This window comes from Tursiops truncatus, chromosome 11 (genome assembly GCF_011762595.2).
Source record: "Tursiops truncatus isolate mTurTru1 chromosome 11, mTurTru1.mat.Y, whole genome shotgun sequence".
Taxonomy (NCBI): domain Eukaryota; kingdom Metazoa; phylum Chordata; class Mammalia; order Artiodactyla; family Delphinidae; genus Tursiops; species Tursiops truncatus.
In genome coordinates, this window is record NC_047044.1 from 53,179,734 (window position 1) to 53,199,737 (window position 20,004).

The 20,004-nt window shown below is 33.9% G+C and overlaps 1 protein-coding gene across 6 annotated transcripts in view; it reads right to left on the reverse strand.

Annotated features, from left to right (window-relative positions):
• Positions 1-20,004, reverse strand: part of MON2 (MON2 homolog, regulator of endosome-to-Golgi trafficking) — a 119,946-nt gene that overhangs the window by 48,967 nt on the left and 50,975 nt on the right. For all 6 annotated transcript variants that reach the window (XM_073788423.1, XM_019918267.3, XM_019918266.3 and 3 more), the window contains 11 exons: positions 14,092-14,327; positions 11,826-11,907; positions 10,503-10,687; positions 9,604-9,716; positions 9,154-9,258; positions 8,719-8,799; positions 8,567-8,640; positions 8,385-8,475; positions 3,309-3,410; positions 2,088-2,198; positions 426-601 (listed from right to left, as the gene is read on the reverse strand). In XM_073788423.1, the coding sequence (XP_073644524.1) occupies positions 426-601; positions 2,088-2,198; positions 3,309-3,410; positions 8,385-8,475; positions 8,567-8,640; positions 8,719-8,799; positions 9,154-9,258; positions 9,604-9,716; positions 10,503-10,687; positions 11,826-11,907; positions 14,092-14,327 (1,356 nt within the window). The remainder of the gene's footprint in view (positions 1-425; positions 602-2,087; positions 2,199-3,308; positions 3,411-8,384; positions 8,476-8,566; positions 8,641-8,718; positions 8,800-9,153; positions 9,259-9,603; positions 9,717-10,502; positions 10,688-11,825; positions 11,908-14,091; positions 14,328-20,004) is intronic.

Below are 20,004 nucleotides of genomic sequence, written 5' to 3' on the forward strand. Positions count from 1 at the left end.
CACAGGTTTCTACTTTCAGAGCAGGAACTACTTATCCATGTAATCAGGCTAACTAGCAAGTATAGCATATATAGAGAGGTCAAACACTAAATGCTCATTTACATCTTACCAAATTGTTTACCAAAAGGAAACTCAGCCTTTGGATGTGTTTCAAAGTTTGTTAGATTGATGCATTTTTCTTATTGTTAAGTAAGAACCTTGTATTCATGTATAAATGGCAAAGAAACAGCAATTTTTCCATCCTTCCAAAACAAACGTGAGCCCTAAGAATTCCCTATAGCCACTTGAAGGTAGGGTAAGAAAAACTATTCTAGATCTTAAACTTAAGCAGGAAGGGCATACATAAAAAATTAACCATCATCCCAAGATTTTAGGAGGGATTCCCTTTCCCTATCACTTTTTGGATGTTAATTTTAAACACTTACCCTTGATCATTTCTGATTGCTCCCATAACTCCAAGCACTAACGGCCATCCAGGCCCAAGACTGTCTCCCTGACTCTGCAGAATCTGCAACACACATTCTAATTGCTTGAGTCGGATATCTGGATGGTTAACACTGGACATCTCCTTTAATGGGTTCAGTAAAAGCAACTGCAGCCTCTGAAAAGGACGCAAGAGGCTAATTAGAAAGAGAAGTCCCAGAACACGGAAAGGCTCTGCTATTGCCTTTCAAGTTTAAATTCACCTCCACTCAGACTGCAATGGTAAAGAGAATTCTTTCAGTAAAATAAACATTGAAAAAGATTTCTCTAACAGTAATCATTAGGATTATTTTGTCATCTATGTCTTTTTTTTTAATAAGAGAAAATAAAAATCAATCTTCAAGATGCTACATTTCAGGATAAACAGGGAGTGATCTTATGTTAAAAGGTATTAATTATAGACACATATATAAATGAATCTCACTAAAGGAAATATATCTATATATACACCTAGCTCTATTTGGAGAGAAGAAAACAATTCCCAATTTCTAAAATTACCTTTCATTTACTCTAGTAATGCATACCCCATGTACTGAAATTTAAAAGTCTCAGTACTCCTAAAAATGAACAAGTACAGTAGACAAAGATGACATAAAACCACAAAATTTTTTTACTGTTGCAGAGTGAAAAAAGCACTTTGTTCTATTCTTTTCAGCATTTGAAAGCACTTGCTTCATTTTTAATTTTTTTCTCTCCAAGGATTCATTTATTTGGTTCACTGACTGAACAAACATTTATTAAGCTCTCACCATGTGCCAGGTGTTAAGCTGGATGCTGAGGATATATACACAAACAGGGCTTTCGTTATAAAAAACTTAAATTGTAGTAGGAAAAAAATATGAAATCACTAAAATGAAAGCTCTATAGAAATGATCTTCTCTGTCCTGTTCATCATTCTATTCCCAGGCAGCTAAAATACTGCCTGGCATAGCATGCACTCAATATTATTTGTTGAGGAAATTTGTAGACTATAACTACATACAATACAGTGAGATAATAGGGCAATGGGAATGGCTATTAAATGCCTCATTCCTACTCCATCTTCAAATAATAAAACTTTGGTGTACTTTTTAGAAACTGTATAAGATATATGTGAATGATTATGGGAGTCAGGACAAAGGATTCATGACAAAAGTAAACTCTGAAAGTATACAATAACCTTTAAAAGTATTTAAAAATAAAAATCTATTTTATTGTGCTTTCCTCTTCTGCCACTTGTTTCTCCCAATGTAAGGGTAATGAGTGGGAAAAATAAAAATAGAGACAGGTAAGGACCAAAGGAAAAGAGGCTAATAAAGTATGGCCCCCAAATGAAGCCTTGGCACTGCATGAAGAGGAAAACTTCTAGATCGGGAGACCAATTCCAGGTAATTTATTAACTTAGTTCAGTGTTATTAACAAGAAAAAATTTTAATACAGATAATTCTAAAAATCTAGACATATCAACCTTCTGTAAGAGATCCATGGCCTACAAATAAAATAGAATATTAAGCAACAAGACCCACTTTTAGACTATCATCTATTTGATAAATTAAGAAAAGTTACACATAGGAGAGGATGATCTTACATTAAGTACTTTTAAAAAAGAGGTTTTTTTTTTTTACCTGGTTTTGTGAAAGTGGAGGATCATGGTTAAATGTTAATCCTGCTTTAATAAGTGAAGTTAAAGCTTCTGCTCCCCATTCTCTCATTCGAGAGTTTGGATGCTGGCACACCTAAGGGTACACATGTGGAAAAAAATTAATATCTAATTTGTATACTTCAGCTATGCATCACACATCAGTTTGGGAAAAGAAAAATTAAAACATCACATTTTCTATTCTTTCATATGTAAAAAGTTATATCAAATGTGCATCAATAAAGGTTGAAGAATATATGAAAATATCCAAAAGCTTACCTTCTGAATAAGAGGCAAGAGGAAGCAATAGAGAGACAGAAGATAAAAAATGAAACTAAACAAGTCACAGAAAGAAAGGATTTCATAAAGGTAAATGATGTCATCAGAATAAACAAAAGCAGCAGATACTCAGGTTCCTAATCAGGTCTATCTTCATAATCAAACACTGAGCTAAAATTTGAAAAAACTTATTTTTTGCCATTTGATGACAATTACATAATGAAGAAATCTGCATATAATCTTTAATAGCTCATAAAAGTAATCCCAATAAAATGGAGGGAAAAAAAGAAAGAAAAGACAAGCACATTTTTTTCCTATTAAGAATAATACCTTTCTCAGATTACTAAAATAATGTGAAACAATCACAGCAACCTAAACCTAAACTGCACATAAACATGTATTCCATAGAAGCAGCTGTTAAGAAGCAGCTAATTCTTCAGATTCACCCCAGTCTGAATACAGGAGAAGAGAAATCCAAATAAAATTCCCTGGCACTATTTATAATTAGTGATACCAAATAGGTTTTTTCTCTTTGTAGAAGAGCTACCTCATAATCACAGGAAAGGCTGTAAAGGAGCAGTGTTTAGTATGAAGTCTCAGTGCTAACTGCCTTGAAGTTTCAGAACTAGCTGAAGGTGAGGGGATCAAAAGATTACATAATAAAAGAAAGGGCTCCCAAGCTATCAGCTGAAGGAGACTTCAGAGATTTCATTGATATATCACCCATTTTCAGTCAAAAAAGTCAACCTATTCCTTCACCAAAACAATTACTATAGAACTTTAGTTCCTGATAAAATATACAGACAGAAGTACAAGGAAAAAAATGTTAATGCTGATTTTTCTTATGGTTATCCACAATTATTAATTCACTGTGTATGTCTTTATCCTAAACAAAAAGTAAATATAATAATTAAGAAAAAGAGGTTACCTCAAGTAGATGGCCAGTTAGAGGTCTCCATAGAATTTCTATTCGGTGCATGTTAACTAGACCAGTTTCTAACAATTTGGCAACAGCAAAAAGAGATGGTTCCTAGAGAGAAAACATAATACATTTTTATATTATAAGGAGAATTTGAATATTTCACTTGTAAATAAAACTGAGGATACTGTGAAGAGCATGACTATAATTAATATATGATTAATTAGCAGTAAACAGAACAAAACCTCAGTTATCATAAGACAAGCCTTTCTGCCCACCCTCAAGTATCTAGAATAGCTCCTAATTGGAAAATTTGATTGAGAAGAGAATGCTTTAGTGGGGAAAGAGTGAAAATTCAAAAATTATACCAGACACACAGAATGGCTAGTCTTCTGACCAGAAGGAAAGAATTTGCCTATGGACTGAATTGTGACCCCCACCCCCCAAACTTCATATGCTGTAACTCTAACCCCCAGTCTGATGGTATATGGAGATAGGGTCTATATAGAGGTAATTCAGGTTAAATGAGATCGTAAGGGTGGGGCCCCAACACGATAAGATTAATGTCCTTATAAGAAGAAACACCATAGAGCTTGTGAGCTCAGGCACACTTCTTTTCCCTTTTCTTCCCCCTTTTCCCTCTCCCTTTCCCTATCTCACTGCCATGTGAGGACACAGTGAGAAGGCAGCCATCTTTCAATCCAGGAAGAGCGTCCACACCAGAACGGATCATGCTGGCAACCTGATTTTGGACTTCCAGCTTCCAGAACTATGAGAAAATTAATTTTTATAGTTTAAGTTATCCAGTCTACAGTATTTTGTTATGGCAGGCTAAGCTGACTGATATATATTCTTATTAGTGAAGTCTTCAAATGCTCAGGGTTTATGTGTTAATATCAGGAAATATGAAAAAAAAAACCAAAAAGCAGAAAGGAGGCAACAGAGATCAGGGGAAAGAAGCGTGGCGTCAAGAAGAGGCAGAGATAAGCGTTGTCAGTTTAGACACTAACAGAAAAGTTGCAGAGACAGAAGACAAACCCCGTTCCTCAGTCGCTGGCATTTCAACAACAGAAAGGGAGTCAGTGTATCTCATAAGTGGCTAAATTAGAGTACCTGGTCCATGTGTTATAAGAACAGTTTCAGTAAAAAGATCAAAGGGCAACTATCTCTAACCCAATATTAATAGAGGTAGTAAAATATACTTAAATGAAAACTAAGCTAAAACCATGAGAATTTTTTGATGAGTGGCTGTGGTACTTCAAAAGGAGACAATGCATTAGAAAAAACAAAAGGCAACTGAAATTTTAAAAGCAAATTAAGAGGATAATAGTTTTACAATTTTTAAGGAAAAAGATTACATAATTATTCTATACTCAACATTTTTACAGGGCTGATAAAAATCTATTATGGAAATGTGTGATATTATCTTTCTTTCCTAGTAAAAGCCATTGAACCAAGTACCCTGGGGTCTAAGATAAATATAGTCAGGTTGACCATTCCTGCGTGTGCTAATGCTGTAGGTACCCTAAAAATGTTTGTGGTAGAAAAATTCACCATTCTAGAGACAATATGATACAGTAGTTAAGACTGATGTCTATGAACTTTTAACATGTCAGTACTACCACTTAATAGCTATGTAACCTTGAGTAATTCTTTTTATTGAGGTATAACTGATTTATGATATTAGTTTCAGGTATACAACACAGTGATTCAAAATTTTTATAGATTATATTCCATTATAGTTACTACAAAATATTGGCTATATTCCCTGTGCCATACAATATAACCTTGTTGCTTATTTATTTTATACATAACAGTTTGTACCTCTTAATTCCCTTACCCTATTTGCCCCTTCCTCCTTTCCTCTCCTCACTGGTAACTACTAGTTTGCTTTTTTTTTTTTTTAATTATATTCAGTAGTTTTTTTGGGGGGGTTGTCTTGTTTTGTGGGTTTTTTTGATTCCACATATAAGTGATAACATACAGTATTTGTCTTTCTCTGTCTGATATATTTCACTAAGCATTATACCTTCCAGGTCCATCCATATTGTTGCAAATGGCAAAATTTCATGCTTTTTTAAGGCTACTAAATTTTTTTAATCTATGAAATGGAGATAATATACAGAAATGACCTCATGTTAGAAAGTACCTGGCACATAATAAATCCTCATAAATTGCCTAGTATTACCTCCTCCTTTTCCTCCTTCTTCTTATTCTAATGAGGATACACAGAGGAATCACGTAGCATTTAAAAGAATGTATATGTCCAGACCTCATACCCAAAGATTCTTATATTCATGAAGCCTAGAAACTGGCCCTGACTTGTGCATTTTTTAAAAATGCCATACCTGACTTTGATGCACACAAAACTTTGAGCCACAAGTGAAGTGGTTAAGAATGGAGCTCTGGGGCTTCCCTGGTGGCACAGTGGTTGAGAATCCACCTGCCAATGCAGGGGCCACGGGTTCGAGCCCTGGTCCGGGAAGATCCCACGTGGCGCTGAGCAACTAAGCCCGTGCACCACAACTACTGAGCCTGCGAGCCACAACTACTGAGCCCGTGCTCAACAACTACTGAAGCCTGCGCGCCTAGGGCTGGTGCTACGCAACAAGAGACGCCATCGCAGTGAGAAGCCTGCTCACCACAATGAAGAGTAGCCCCCACTCTCTGAAACTAGAGAAAAAGCCTGCGTGCAGCAACGAAGGCCCAATGCAGCCAAAAATTAAATAAAGAAAATAAAGAAATTAAAAAAAAAAAAAGAATGGAGCTCTGGAATGAGACATATGTGGGTTCAAATCCAAGCTCTACCAATTACTAAATAGGTGACCCCAGGCAGGTTATTTAAGCTAGTTTTATATTTCATCTGTAAAAAGGGGTTATTACTACTGAACCTGACAGAGTTGTCTTAAGTGATTAAATAAAAATACGTTAGTACCTGACATACAGTAAACAAAGAATAATAGCTCTTTAATTATTTTTGTTGTTGTGATACTGAGTCTGGTAATATGCCTGCACAAATATCATCAATATTGCCCCCTTCTAAGAAAGAATTTGCAAGCTTTACCATCAGCTACCTCCTCAACACATTAGCACAAATTCCTGAAGTGAGAACCAAAAATGAGATGACTGGTCACTTTAAAGCCACACCTAAAGGACAATGATATATACATTTTAATTCCTAAGCTATATAACTCACTCAGAACAGCTGACATTGATAAACTTTAAAAAAAAGTAAAAAAATACAAACGTTTCTACTTATTTTAACATCTGAACATTTATAAATTTTTATAGAAAGCACAACTGAATAATAAACTGTTTTACACCTCCATAAAAATAATTTTTATAAAGTTCATACTTGAATACTTCTAAAAACTTTTATTTCCATTCCTTATTCACTACATTACTTTACAAAATTAAATCCTAAAATGGAGAGATGTGACCCCATTCTCAGGGAAGTCATCTCTATTCCAGTGTATCCATTTTCTCAACATCTGTTCCCCCCAAGCCTCCCTGAAATATCACAGCTACTCCTACAACTCTATTGAAATTATACTCCTCAAGGTGAACAATAAACTAATAATACTCAAATCTATTTTTTTCTCAATCCTCATTGATCCCGACTTCATGTAACATTTTTCTCTTTTGACTTCCATGAACCTGCCCTTTCATACACATATATCTCCTACTGTTCCTTGAATATTCAGCTCCAATCACAAATTTAATTTATCTTGATTAGTTTTAATTCATTTTAGTAAAAATATGTACTAAAAAATCTTATGTAACAAGTCAATAAGGATTCAGAAAATAAGTCTCATATCACTTAATATCTATACCATTTATTTAGACTCTCTTACCACCTTAACTGCCACTTATCCATGGGCCAAGTGGTTTACATGCTCTTTGAAAGTAGAAATCTTACATTTCCTTTATATTTTCTAGCAGAGTGTCATGTACATAGTAAACATACTGTACTTGTTGAGTGAATACATAAATTCTCAAGCCATTACCATATAAACTTGCTCAGATTTCATTAAGGTACTCTATTAAAAATATTATACTTTTGTGTTAAGAATTAATCTTAAGGATGTAGGATTATTGAAGGTATCAAGAATTTGATTACTTCACTGTGTTTCATATTATCCTTGCCTTGATTTGGAGTAAACTATAATATATATTTTCAAATACCTGCATGTTTATGTAATTCTCTACGTGCTTTAATATACAAAACTTTGTCCCAATAAGATCTTATTGGCTAATCTTTAAATGAATTACATGAGACAAGATGACAAGCCACAGTACCCAGAATTATAATTAAGGACTAGGCAGACAACATAATTTTGGATCCTACAGTTGGATATTAAATAAACCATAAGCTGCATTCTCTGCTTTTCTAATTATTTTCTGGGTTTCTTCATTTATTTGTAAATGGTCCAAGTACTATATTTATTCATTTTAAAATATAGAAAGTATTTTATTTTAAATAATTTCTAAGGTATAAATAAACCCAAATATTCCCATGCTTTTCCAAGTTTAACAGAAAATGATATTTTGAGTATAGAAAGAAATGTTCTCAAAAGTACTGTTCTATTCATTTAGTCAACAAACAAAGCAAAAGTTTAATTTTCAAGGTAGGGAGAATCATTACCTTCAGAAAGAAATGATTAACACCTTATTTTCCAGCCCAACAAAGGCAAGAGAAATTGAGACATATATTCCTTGATTTAAAACTTGTACTGCCCCAATCATAAGTTGTAGTCATGAGGATTATTGTAACATTTTGTGGAACACATTTATAAATGTGGTGTTGAATTATTCTTTATAGAAATATTTTAAAAAATATTCAGTACATGAGAGAAATGGACACAATTTAAAATCATAATACATACTGGCACATACCATAAGCCAAAAAATGTCCTCTTCACTCCCCCTTCAACAAATAACAACCATAAATATAAAAACCCAACAGAACAGGGCTAGCCTACAAGGTATTAGTCCCACTTGTAAAACGCTAAGATCATAATGAATATACACCTTATTAAACAAAATAATACACCATATTTAACACAGAAAGGTAGAATATCACACCTTATTATTTCCATAGGCCATATCCATTGCTTCTAGGGATAAGGAACAAAGTGCATTTATTAAATGATGCAATGATACATCATCAAGATACCTAAAAAAAAAAAAATGATGAAATAAGACATTCTGATCTAAAATATACAGCTAACAATAATGTTTGTATCAATTAAAAAACTGACTCTTACTGTGAGCTTTCAAACAATCTTGAAAGTATGTTGGAAATCACTGGCAAATCTGTCATCACTGCTGTTGTTAGAACCTAAGAGGAGAATAAAATTAAATGTAACATATAAACATTTTGCAAAGTACTAATTGAGTAAGAATGACTAGAGCTTACTGTACTGGGTCCTTCTACAGCTCTCCCAGGTTTCAAGGCACCACCACTACTAGGCTTTAATCCCAGAATCCATACTAGATGCTGTAAAAAAAAAAAAAAAAAATCAAAACAAAGAAATTTATAAACCTACAAAAATTCCAGTAACTAAAACTAAAATCAGTAGTAGGTATCTAATAACTAAATATAAATTAGTAATTGATAGTCATACAAAAAACTTATTCCACCAAGCATAGGCAGTAGAACAGGCCATTATAAGAAACATCCCATTGCTTTGTACAATAGGAGCCATGTCTTTTTTCTTTTTCTGACTTCTCCTTTTTCATACTTACTGTCTATTCAGGCCTGCCCAAAGGACTGATAGGCACTGGTGAGTTTAACTGTTAGCATTTAGATATAAAAACAACATTGGCCTCTGACCCAGAGGCTACAACATACCTGTAGAGTTGCCAAGACAAGTTGCCATGATGTTCCAAGAACAGCCCCATGGCAGTGTGCCAAGTTAAGTAAAGTCCTCATACACTGGATATTTTTGGAAGTTAGCTATATTAAAAAAGGATATATTTGTAAGAACTATTATGCATTCTTGAAAATTATAAGCTTATAAAGAAGTATTAACGTATTCAAATTTTTTTACTAAAAAAACAAAAATATTAAGAAAATAGGCTTGGATGGTTTTGTACAGAACAAATTCATTTGCTTAAAAGTTGTGTTATCATAGTTGGTTATAATAATGTCACTCCATATTTATCTAGTTTTTCTAGAAGTATCATTCAGATAAAAGTAAGTATAATGATGAATTTTGAGAAACATTAAAAAAGGTATGAAAGATTTCCTTGATAGTTAATTAGTATTAATTGGTTACCAAGAAAAGAAAAAGTACTTTACCATTACTGTCCCTTGAGGCTGGACTGCTAGCGGTTGACCCACTGCCACAACTTGCTGGTGAGATTCACTTGATGGACTGATCATCATAACACTTTGGCCCTGAATGGAATATGCTAGAACACAAAGGAAAACCTAAATAATTAAAATATACTTTTCACGTTGTACTCAAAGTAATGTTATATTTTAAAACATTAATTTGATTAAAATAAGTTCAACTATGACATTTATTTAGTTACCTATTATCTATATGCAAACATTTTGAAAACTAAGGAGGTGAAAAAACAAAGACAAGTTAGGCAAATATTAAGTAATTTTATATATAACTTTAACAAATTATAAAACTTTGGTAGATTGCTTCACAAGCAAAATAGAATTTAGGACACTTACTATTTTAAACATGTATTCCCAGTAAACTTTTCTACTTAAAGTTGAAGAGAGACCAATACTCACATTTTCAGTTTGAAAACTGAGCATCACACTGAAATTTTTTTATATGACATGTAACACGTAACAAAGTAATCAACAAGAAAAAAAATTTTTTTGAATGTCAACTTAATCTAAGTGGTGGCAAACATTACTGTTCTACTAGTTCCATTAAAAACAAAACAAACTAACCACTCCCATTTCAACAGTATGCTAGAGTTTACAAAGGACTTCTAGATTTATCTTCTTTTATCCTCACAATCACTGTTTAAAATTGGTATTATTCTGCCCTACTCCCACCTCCACTGTTTTAAAAAGATGGAAGAAATTGAGGCTCAGGGACATTAACTTCCCATAGAGGTCAGAGACTCAGTGAGTGGAAAAGCAGAGGCTTGGACTCAGAATTTCTATAATCTCTTCCCTATGCCATGTCACCCCGATAGATGAAGAGAACTCAGAGGAAGCTGAAATCTTACATTTGTTGGAAAGTGTGGCTGCAGTGGTGGTATTCAATACAGTAAGAGCATAATGGGGAGGCAGGGAACCTTTGCATATTGCAGTTATAAAGGCATCTCTTGAAGTTACAAGGCCCAGTCTTCCACAAAGAGCAGCCATAGTCAGTTCAGCTTTTAAAATATTCTCAGTGGCAGCTTCATCTGTGCTGAAAGAAAAAGTATTTTATTTAGTATGATTAATTTCTTTTAAATTATGCTGCCAAACATGATGTGGAATTAGGCAGTCAGTAAAGTTTTAAGAAAATCTATTTAAAACATTGTCAAAATCAGTCTACTTAAGAAGAGCTTTTAACTAATAAACATCTGAAAATTTGAACTGGTTAAAAGCAATTTATGACACATATATTCATTAATGAAGAAAATGGTCAAGAACTCAAAGATATAACTTAAAAATATCAAGCATTTTAAAATCAGTAAATTCTATAATTCTAAAGAAAAACATAAAAAAATTGAATAATATAATCATCATCATTGTAAAAGTAGTAGTAAAGCTTAAAATGAGAAAGGCATTCTGTGGATAAAGAAGATGTGGCATATATATACAATGGAATATTACTCAGCCATAAAAAGAAACAAAATTGAGTTATTTGTAGCAAGGTGGATGGACCTAGAGTCTGTCATACAGAGTGAAGTAAGTCAAAAAGAGAAAAACAAATACCGTATGCTAACACATATATATGGAATCTAAAAAAAAAAGAAAAAAGATTCTGATGAACCTAGGGGCAGGGCAGGAATAAAGACACAGATGTAGAGAATGGACTTGAGGACATGGGGAGGGGGAAGGGTAAGCTGGGACTAAGTGAGAGAGTGGCACTGACATATATATACTACGAAATGTAAAATAGATAGCTAGTGGGAAGCAGCCACATAGCATAGCACAGGGAGATCAACTCGGTGCTTTGAGTCCACCTAGAGGGGTGGGATAGGGAGGGGGGAAGGGAGATGCAAGAGGGAGGAGATATGGGGATATATGTATATTGATTCACTTTGTTATACAGCAGAAACTAACACACCATTGTAAAGCAATTATACTCCAATAAAGATGTTAAAAAAAAAAGAAAAGAAAAGAAAAAGGCATTCTATTATTTTAGGATTGTATTTTCCATTATAACATGTGACAATAGGATGGGGGAAGAGGATGGCAGAAAAATAATAACATTCCACGAACATAAAAACTAGTATTAGGAAATAATTCTCAGGATAAATTTAAGGAAACCATTTTAATGGTTTGTTGTTTTCTTTATAACTGCCACATGCAATATAAAACTTACAAAGACTTAATACCTGGCATCAAGAAGGAGTGAGAGTGCAGCAAGCAGACCACACCAGCAGGCATTCACCATTTCTTCCCAAACAGCTCTACTAACTTAAAGGAAAAACAAACAATATTTAATGATAATTATAGATGTCACAGCACTTGACAATGTCAAACTCTATAATCCCCCTTATCACTTGGTAATATAGCAAATATTCCAAAAACAACTCAATTATTAAATAATAAAGCTGTAACATTTAATATATATCTGAATAAATGAAAAATTTTAAACCATACCATAGTTTCAGAATTCAAGAAGTCTTTTTTTTTTTTGGTTGTGCTGTGTGGCTTGTGGGATCTTAGTTCCCCAACCAGGGATGGAACCTGGTCCCTCAGCAGTGAGAGCGCAAAAGTCCTAAACACTGGACTGCCAGGGAATTCCCAAGAAGTTTTAAAACTGAGTTGTTTTAACATATCAATGATAAGATCTTTCTTACAAAAGTGATCGTCAAAATATATATATATATTTATATATATAATATCAGTTCCTATTCCCTTCCATTTCATTGGGCCAAACTTTCAGCCTGTATGACCAGCTGGCAGTGAGACACTGTGATAAGCAGGCTCAGCCACGAGACTGGTTACATACACTGTATATCGTGCAAGTAAGTAAATAAACAGAGTAAAACAGGATCAAGTTTCTCACTGTTGGAGAAGGAAATTTCAAATATGGAAAGTTAAAAGTAAACCCTGTGGTATTAAACTGGAATTGAAAAAATTGGTGTGACCTCATGGTATTTAATATAGAGAGATATATGTTTTTATTTTTATTTATTTATTTTTTGAAGATCTTCTTAAAAATTTATTTATTTATTTATGGCTGTGTGGGGTCTTCATTGCCACGCACAGGCTTTCTCTAGTTGCGGCGATTGGGGGCTACACTTTGTTGCAGTACGTAGGCTTCTCATTGTGGTGGCTTCTCCTGTTGCAGAGCACGGGCTCTAGGCGCTCAGGCTTCAATAGTTGTGGCTTGCAGGCTCTAGAGCGCAGGCTTAGTAGTTGTGGCGCATGGGCTTAACTGCTCCGCAGTATGTGGAATTTTCCCAGACCAGGGTTCGAATGTGTCCCCTGCATTGGCAGGTAGATTCTTAACCACTGCACCACGAGGGAAGTCCCAAGATACATATTTTTAAAATGTAGATAGATGTGTGCTCATGTATGTGTGTATTTCTATTCACGTACCAAGAAGCATACCTAATGGCCATGTGTTAGTTTCTAAATACTATTCTCCACTAAAAGGAACTAGGGCTCCTTGGAAAAATAACTGACTCCTAGGTTAGGCAAGAAAAATCCAAGATGACCTTAGAACATTTTGCTGTATCAGACAGCAAGGTAGTGCTCAGAAAATGACAAAAGGACATGGGATGATAAAAGGACACAGGGGCTAGCTTGAAAGGGGTCCCAAATGGCCATGTCAGGGATAATGAGCATTAAACCAAATAATGATAATCAAAGATTGTAACTCTTTGAATAAAATAGGAATCCGAGAGTCTACACTAATACAAATAAATAAATGAAACAAAATAAATGAGGAAGAAGGGAAAGCTCTCTTTTACAGATGTCTCAAAGTATTTCTCCAGAAAAAGTTAATAATTAACTTTATACTGAAGAAACAAGGCACACATCATACTAACCAAATGATAAAAGTTAACATCACCAGTGTATAGCATAGCAACATTTCTGTGGTAGCTCTGCCAAAAATGAATATATTGAATCTAATTATGAGGAAACAAAAACAAACCCAAGTAGACTGGGCTGTTCTCTTCAAAAATGGCAAGGTCATATAAAACATGGAAAAATGAAGGAATTGTTCCATACTGAAGGAGGGTATAGAGACATGCAACTGAATTCAACATGTAATCCTAGACCATAAAGGACATCACTGAGGCAAATGGCAAAATTTGAAGGACATTTGGGATTCGATGACATATTGAATTGATGCTAAATTTCTGATGGTGACTATACTGTGGTTAAGTAGAAAACTGTCCTTATTTTTCGAAAATACACTTTAAAGTACTCAGGGGTAATGGGCATCATGTCTGCAACTTATTCTCAAATAGTTCAAAAAAAAAGTATAGTGACATGTATATAGAGAGAATGATAATGCAAATATTGTAGTTAACAATTGGAATATCATGGTGAAGGATATATGGAAACTATTATTTTTGCAATTTCCCTGTAAATTTAAAATTATTTCAAAATAAAAATTAAAAATACAGAATCATAATAATATACCTATTGCTTTATCCATTTGGTCTGATGTTGACTGTAATTCTTGCTGTTCTGATGACTGTGCTGGTGAAGAAACTGCTTCAGTGGTAGTTGTCTGACATTCTGTTTCAACCTCTCCTAACTCTCCTTCAATCATACTAGTGATTCCACGTACAAGGTCTAGCAAACAATGGAATGCCACGGACATAGCATAACCTTCTGGTATAGTCGGGGGCTCAACTTTGTCCAACATCTCTAGGCTGAAATTATGAAAAAATCAGATGCTAATGAGAAGCCACAATGATGAAAATACATATAACTATTTCCATAATCTGTAGACTACAGAAATTAAGATTAACAGAATAGCAAAAGTAAATGGTCACTACTGGGTTTCCTTTGGAGGACAGATCCCTTCATGGTATTCTAAGAAACTGATTAGAAAAATTAAGGCCTGACCAGTATGATAACTGATTATTTTAATAATTCACTTTTTGCCTCTCCCCCAAGTTGTGCCAGTATTTTCATTAATTGTTGACATTAGAAAAAATACTTACATACAAAATAGAAAAAGACAGATTACAAGCCATCTCAAACTCTGACTTAGCTGCTTTTAAAATAAGCTGCTATATAAAATCGGTAAACAACAAGGACCTACTGTATAGCACAGGGGACTATACTCAATATCCTGTAATAACCTGTAATGGAAAAGAATCTGAAAAAGAGTATCTACAAATATTTATGTATAACTGAAATCACTTTGCTGTACACTTGAAACTAACACAATATTGTAAATTAACTGTAATTTTAAAAAGGTAATAAATAAGTAAAATAAGATCTTATAAGATCAAATCAATCCTATAAAGAGGAAAAGAAGCTTTCATACTAGGGAAAATTATTACTGTGAGATATCCAGCTCATCTGTCATCCTATCATCTCAGATACAATCGGCCAACAGGGTAAGGTAATACTTAAAGCATCAGTGTGTCACGTTCAAATTTTAGAGCAAGTTATACTCCGTAATTAGGACAGAGCTTTCAGACGGAAAGACAACAAACCTTTTGTTTCAAATCATGACAAACAGGTTTTAAATTCCTTAAAATGGAAATCTGTCAAGATAATTCAATGGAGAAAGAATAATTCAGTGGGGAAAGGACTAACGGATATTCACATGTAAAAGAGTGATACTGGAGCCTTACCTCATACCATATACAAAAATGAACTCAAAATGAATCAATGACCTAAATGTAAGATGTAAAACTAAAAACTCTGAGAAGAAAACATGGGCAAAAATCTTTATGACCTCAAATTATGAAATGGTTAGGTATGATATCAAAATGCATAAGTGACCAAAGGAAAAACAGATAAACTGAATTCATCAAAAGTAAAAATGATCGTGCTTCGAAGGACACTATCAAGAAAATGAAAAGACAATCCACAGAATGCAAGAAAATTTTTGGAAATCATATATCTGATAAGGGACTAGATGTTGAATATGTAAGAACTTTCACAACTCAATAATAATAAAAAGAAAACCCAACTAAAAAGGAGCAAAGGATTTCAATAGATATTTCTCCCAAGATGATATATAAATGGACAATAAGCACATGAATGAGATGCTCAATGTCAATTTGAAACACAGTAAGATACCACTTACCCACTAGGACGGCTATAATCAAAAGACAGTAACAAGTATTGCTAAGGATGTGGTGAAACTGAAACCCTCACACATTGTTGGTGAAAATGTAAAATGGTGTGGTTGCTTGGGAAAACAGCTTGGCAGTTCAACAGAAAGTAAAACATAGAGTAACTACATGGCCCAGCAATTCCACCCCTACGTATACATCCAGTAGAAATGAAAATATCTATGCAAAAACTTGCAGGCAAATGCTCATAGCAGCATTATTCATAGCCAAAAAGTGGAAACAACCCAAATGCCCATCAACTGACAATGAAATAAACAAAATGTGGTACTACCATAAGGTGGAATATTATTCAGCCACAAACAGAAAGTACTGGTACAACCTGCAACATTGATGAACCTTCAAAACATTATGCTGAATAAAAGAAGCCTGACACACAAGAATATTTATTGTATGATTCCATTCATATGAAATATCCAGAATAAGCAAATCAACAAAGAAAGTAGATTAGTAGTTGCTAAGGGGTAGGGAAAGGGAGATTGCAGGATGACTGCTTATGGATATGGCTTTTTTTTCCTCTGGGGTGACGAAAAAGTTCTGAAATTAGATGCTGCTTATGGTTGCCTAACGTCTGAATATAATAAAACCATGAACTGTACAATTGTAAAAGGGCAAATTTAATCCTATGTTACTTCTATCTCAAAAACAAAATTGAAATCACTAAAGATCGTAATAAGAAAAGCTAATAAAAGTAATTTCCAAACTCAAATTCTAAAAGTCTCCTAATCATAATCAGTACAAGGTAGGAAATTTATAAAGATGTAAAACTCACAATAAACAATAAAAACACCTATGTATACCTATCATTTATTGAGCAATTTACTCTCAGCCTGGGATACTAAGGGTTTTTTTTTTTTAATGTACCTCATTTAACTCCTCACAAAAACCCTAAGAGATACAGATGATGAAATTGTGAACTAGGGTGACAGTTATCAGTCAGCAGTTTTTAACCCAAGTCCGACTCTAAAGCCTATCAGTTTAACCCATATGGGCCAACTCTCAGTATTTTTAAAATTTAGGTAACCAATACTAACATATTTATATGATTGATCAAGATATTTAAGCTCAAATGGGGAAGTGAAGTTTATGGGTTTAATCTTTGCCAGGCCAATTAGCCTTAAAGAGCCACATACTAAACCAATCAGTGCCAAGCATCTTGTTAGACAAATCTCTGTTCTCAAAGAATATATCATCTATTGGGAAAATGCATCTAAAACAGATAAAATACTCCTAAACATCACAAACTCTAATTTCCAAATTCTGTGGTACAGACTTTAAGCACCAGAATAGTTAAGAGAAAAAGGTAATTTATACCACAAACCTAAACAAACCCACACTTTAACTGTTTCAGTGCTGCTTTATTGTAATTACTACACAAACTCCACTTTTAGATTAAAGGTAACCCATTTATTTAAATATTTTAAAATTAAGGTCAAGTTGAAAAAACTGTCACAAGTCCAACTTTGAAGGGAGTCGTAGTATAATAAATCTGAAAGAATATACTGTCATTAATTATGTCAAAACTACTTGTCTATATGTCACTTAAGTTTTCAAATTATTACACACTTAAGAAGTCAAAAAAGAACTGTATACACAATTAAGATTTATATGTATGTCTTCAAAGAAAACAGTGAAAATCATTTTATACTAAAACTCACAATGAATAAAAGATACCAATTCAACAGGTAGGTCCCAATGTGAACATACTAACCCATTTACAAAAGAAACCCAATATTTTCTGTCTATTTATGATTTCAGAAGTGAGTATCGATACATATCGATAACTACCTTAAATGTAAATGGATTAAATGCTCCAACCAAAAGACACAGACTGGCTGAATGGATACAAAAATAAGACCCATATATATGCTCTCTACAAGAGACCCACTTCAGACCTAGAGACACATACAGACTGAAAGTGAGGGGATGGAAAAAGATATTCCATGCAAATGGAAATCAAAAGAAAGCTGAAGTAGCAATTCTCATATCAGACAAAATAGACTTTAAAATAAAGACTATTATAAGAGACAAAGAATGACACTACATAATGACCAAGGGATCAATCCAAGAAGAAGATACAAAAATTATAAATATTTATGCACCCAACATAGGAGCACCTCAATACATAAGACAGATGCTAACAGCCATAAAAGAGGATATCAACAGAAACACAATTATAGTAGGGGACTTTAACACCCCACTTTCACCAATGGACAGATCATCCAAAATGAAAATAAATAAGTAAACACAAGCGTTAAATGACACACTAAACAAGATGGACCTGACTGATATTTATAGGACATTCGATCCAAAAACAACAGAATACACATTCTTCTCAAGTGCTCATGGAACATTCTACAGGATAGATCATATCCTGGGTCACAAATCAAGCCTTGGTAAATTTAAGAAAACTGAAATCATATCAAGTATCTTTTCTGACCACAACGCTATGAGACTAGATATCAGTTACAGGAAAAAACCTGTAAAAAAAGCAAACATATGGAGGCTAAACAATACACTACTAAATAATCAAGAGATCACTGAAGAAATCAAAGAGGATATCAAAAAATATCTAGAAACAAATGACAATGAAAACACAATGATCCAAAACCTATGGGATGAAGTAAAAGCAGTTCTAAGCGGGAAGTTTATAGAAATACAATCCTACCTCAAGAAACAAGAAACATCTCAAATAAACAACCAAACCTTACACCTAAAGCAATCAGAGAAAGAAGAACAAAAGAACCCCCAAAGTTAGCAGAAGGAAAGAAATCATAAAGATCAGATCAGAAATAAATGAAAAAGAAATGAAGGAAACAATAGCAAAGATCAATAAAACTAAAAGCTGGTTCATTGAGAAGATAAACACAATTGATAAACCATTAGTCAGACTCATCAAGAAAAAAAGGGAGAAGACCCAAATCAATAGAATTAGAAATGAAAAAGGAGAAGTAACAACTGACATTGCAGAAATACAAAGGATCATGAGAGATTACTACAAGCAACTATATGCCAATAAAATGGACAGCCTGGAAGAAATGGACACATTCTTAGAAAAGCACAACCTTCTGAGACTGAACCAGGAAGAAATAGGAAATATAAACAGACCAGTCACAAGCACTGAAATTGAGACTGTGATTTAAAATCTTCCAACAAACAAGAGTCCAGGACCAGATGGCTTCACAGGTGAATTCTATCAAACATTTAGAGAAAAGCTAACACCTATCCTTCTCAAATACTTCTAAAATATAGCAGAGGGAAGAACACTCCCAAACTCATTCTACAAGGCCACCATCACCCTGATACCAAAACCAGACAGAGATGTCACAAAGAAAGAAAACTACAGGCCAATATCACTGATGAACATAGATGCAAAAATCCTCAACAAAATACTAGCAAGCAGAATTCAACAGCACATTAAAAGGATCATACACCATGATCAAGTGGGGTTTACCCCAGGAATGCAAGGATTCTTCAGTATACGCAAATCAATCAATGTGATACACCATGTTAACAAATTGAAGGAGAAAAACCATATGATCATCTCAATAGATGCAGAGAAAGCGTTCGACAAAATTCAACACCCATTTATGATAAAAACTCTCCAGAAAATAGGCATAAAGGGAACTTTCCTCAACAGAATAAAGGCCATATATGACAAGCCCACAGCCAACATCGCCCTCAATGGTGAAAAACTGAAACCATTTCCACTAAGATCAGGAACAAGACAAGGCTGCCCACTCTCACCACTATGATTCAACATTGTTTTGGAAGTTTGAGCCACAGCCATCAGAGAAGAAAAAGAAATAAAAGGAATCCAAATCAGAAAGAAGTAAAACTGCCACTGTTTGCAGATGACATGATACTATACATAGAGAATCCTAAAGATGCTACCATAAAACTACTAGAGCTAATCAATGAATTTGGTGAAGTAGCAGGATACAAAATTAATGCATAGAAATCTCTTGCACTCCTATACACTAATGATGAAAAATGTGAAAGTGAAATTAAGGAAACACTCCCATTTACCACTGCGACAAAACGAATAAAATACGTAGGAATAAACCTACCTAAGGAGATAAAAGTCCTGTATGCAGAAAACTATAAGACACTGATGAAAGAAATTAAAGACGATACAAACAGATGGAGAGACATGCCATGTTCTTGGATTGGAAGAATCAACATTGTGATAATGACTATACTACCCAAAGCAATTTACAAATTCAATGCAATCCCT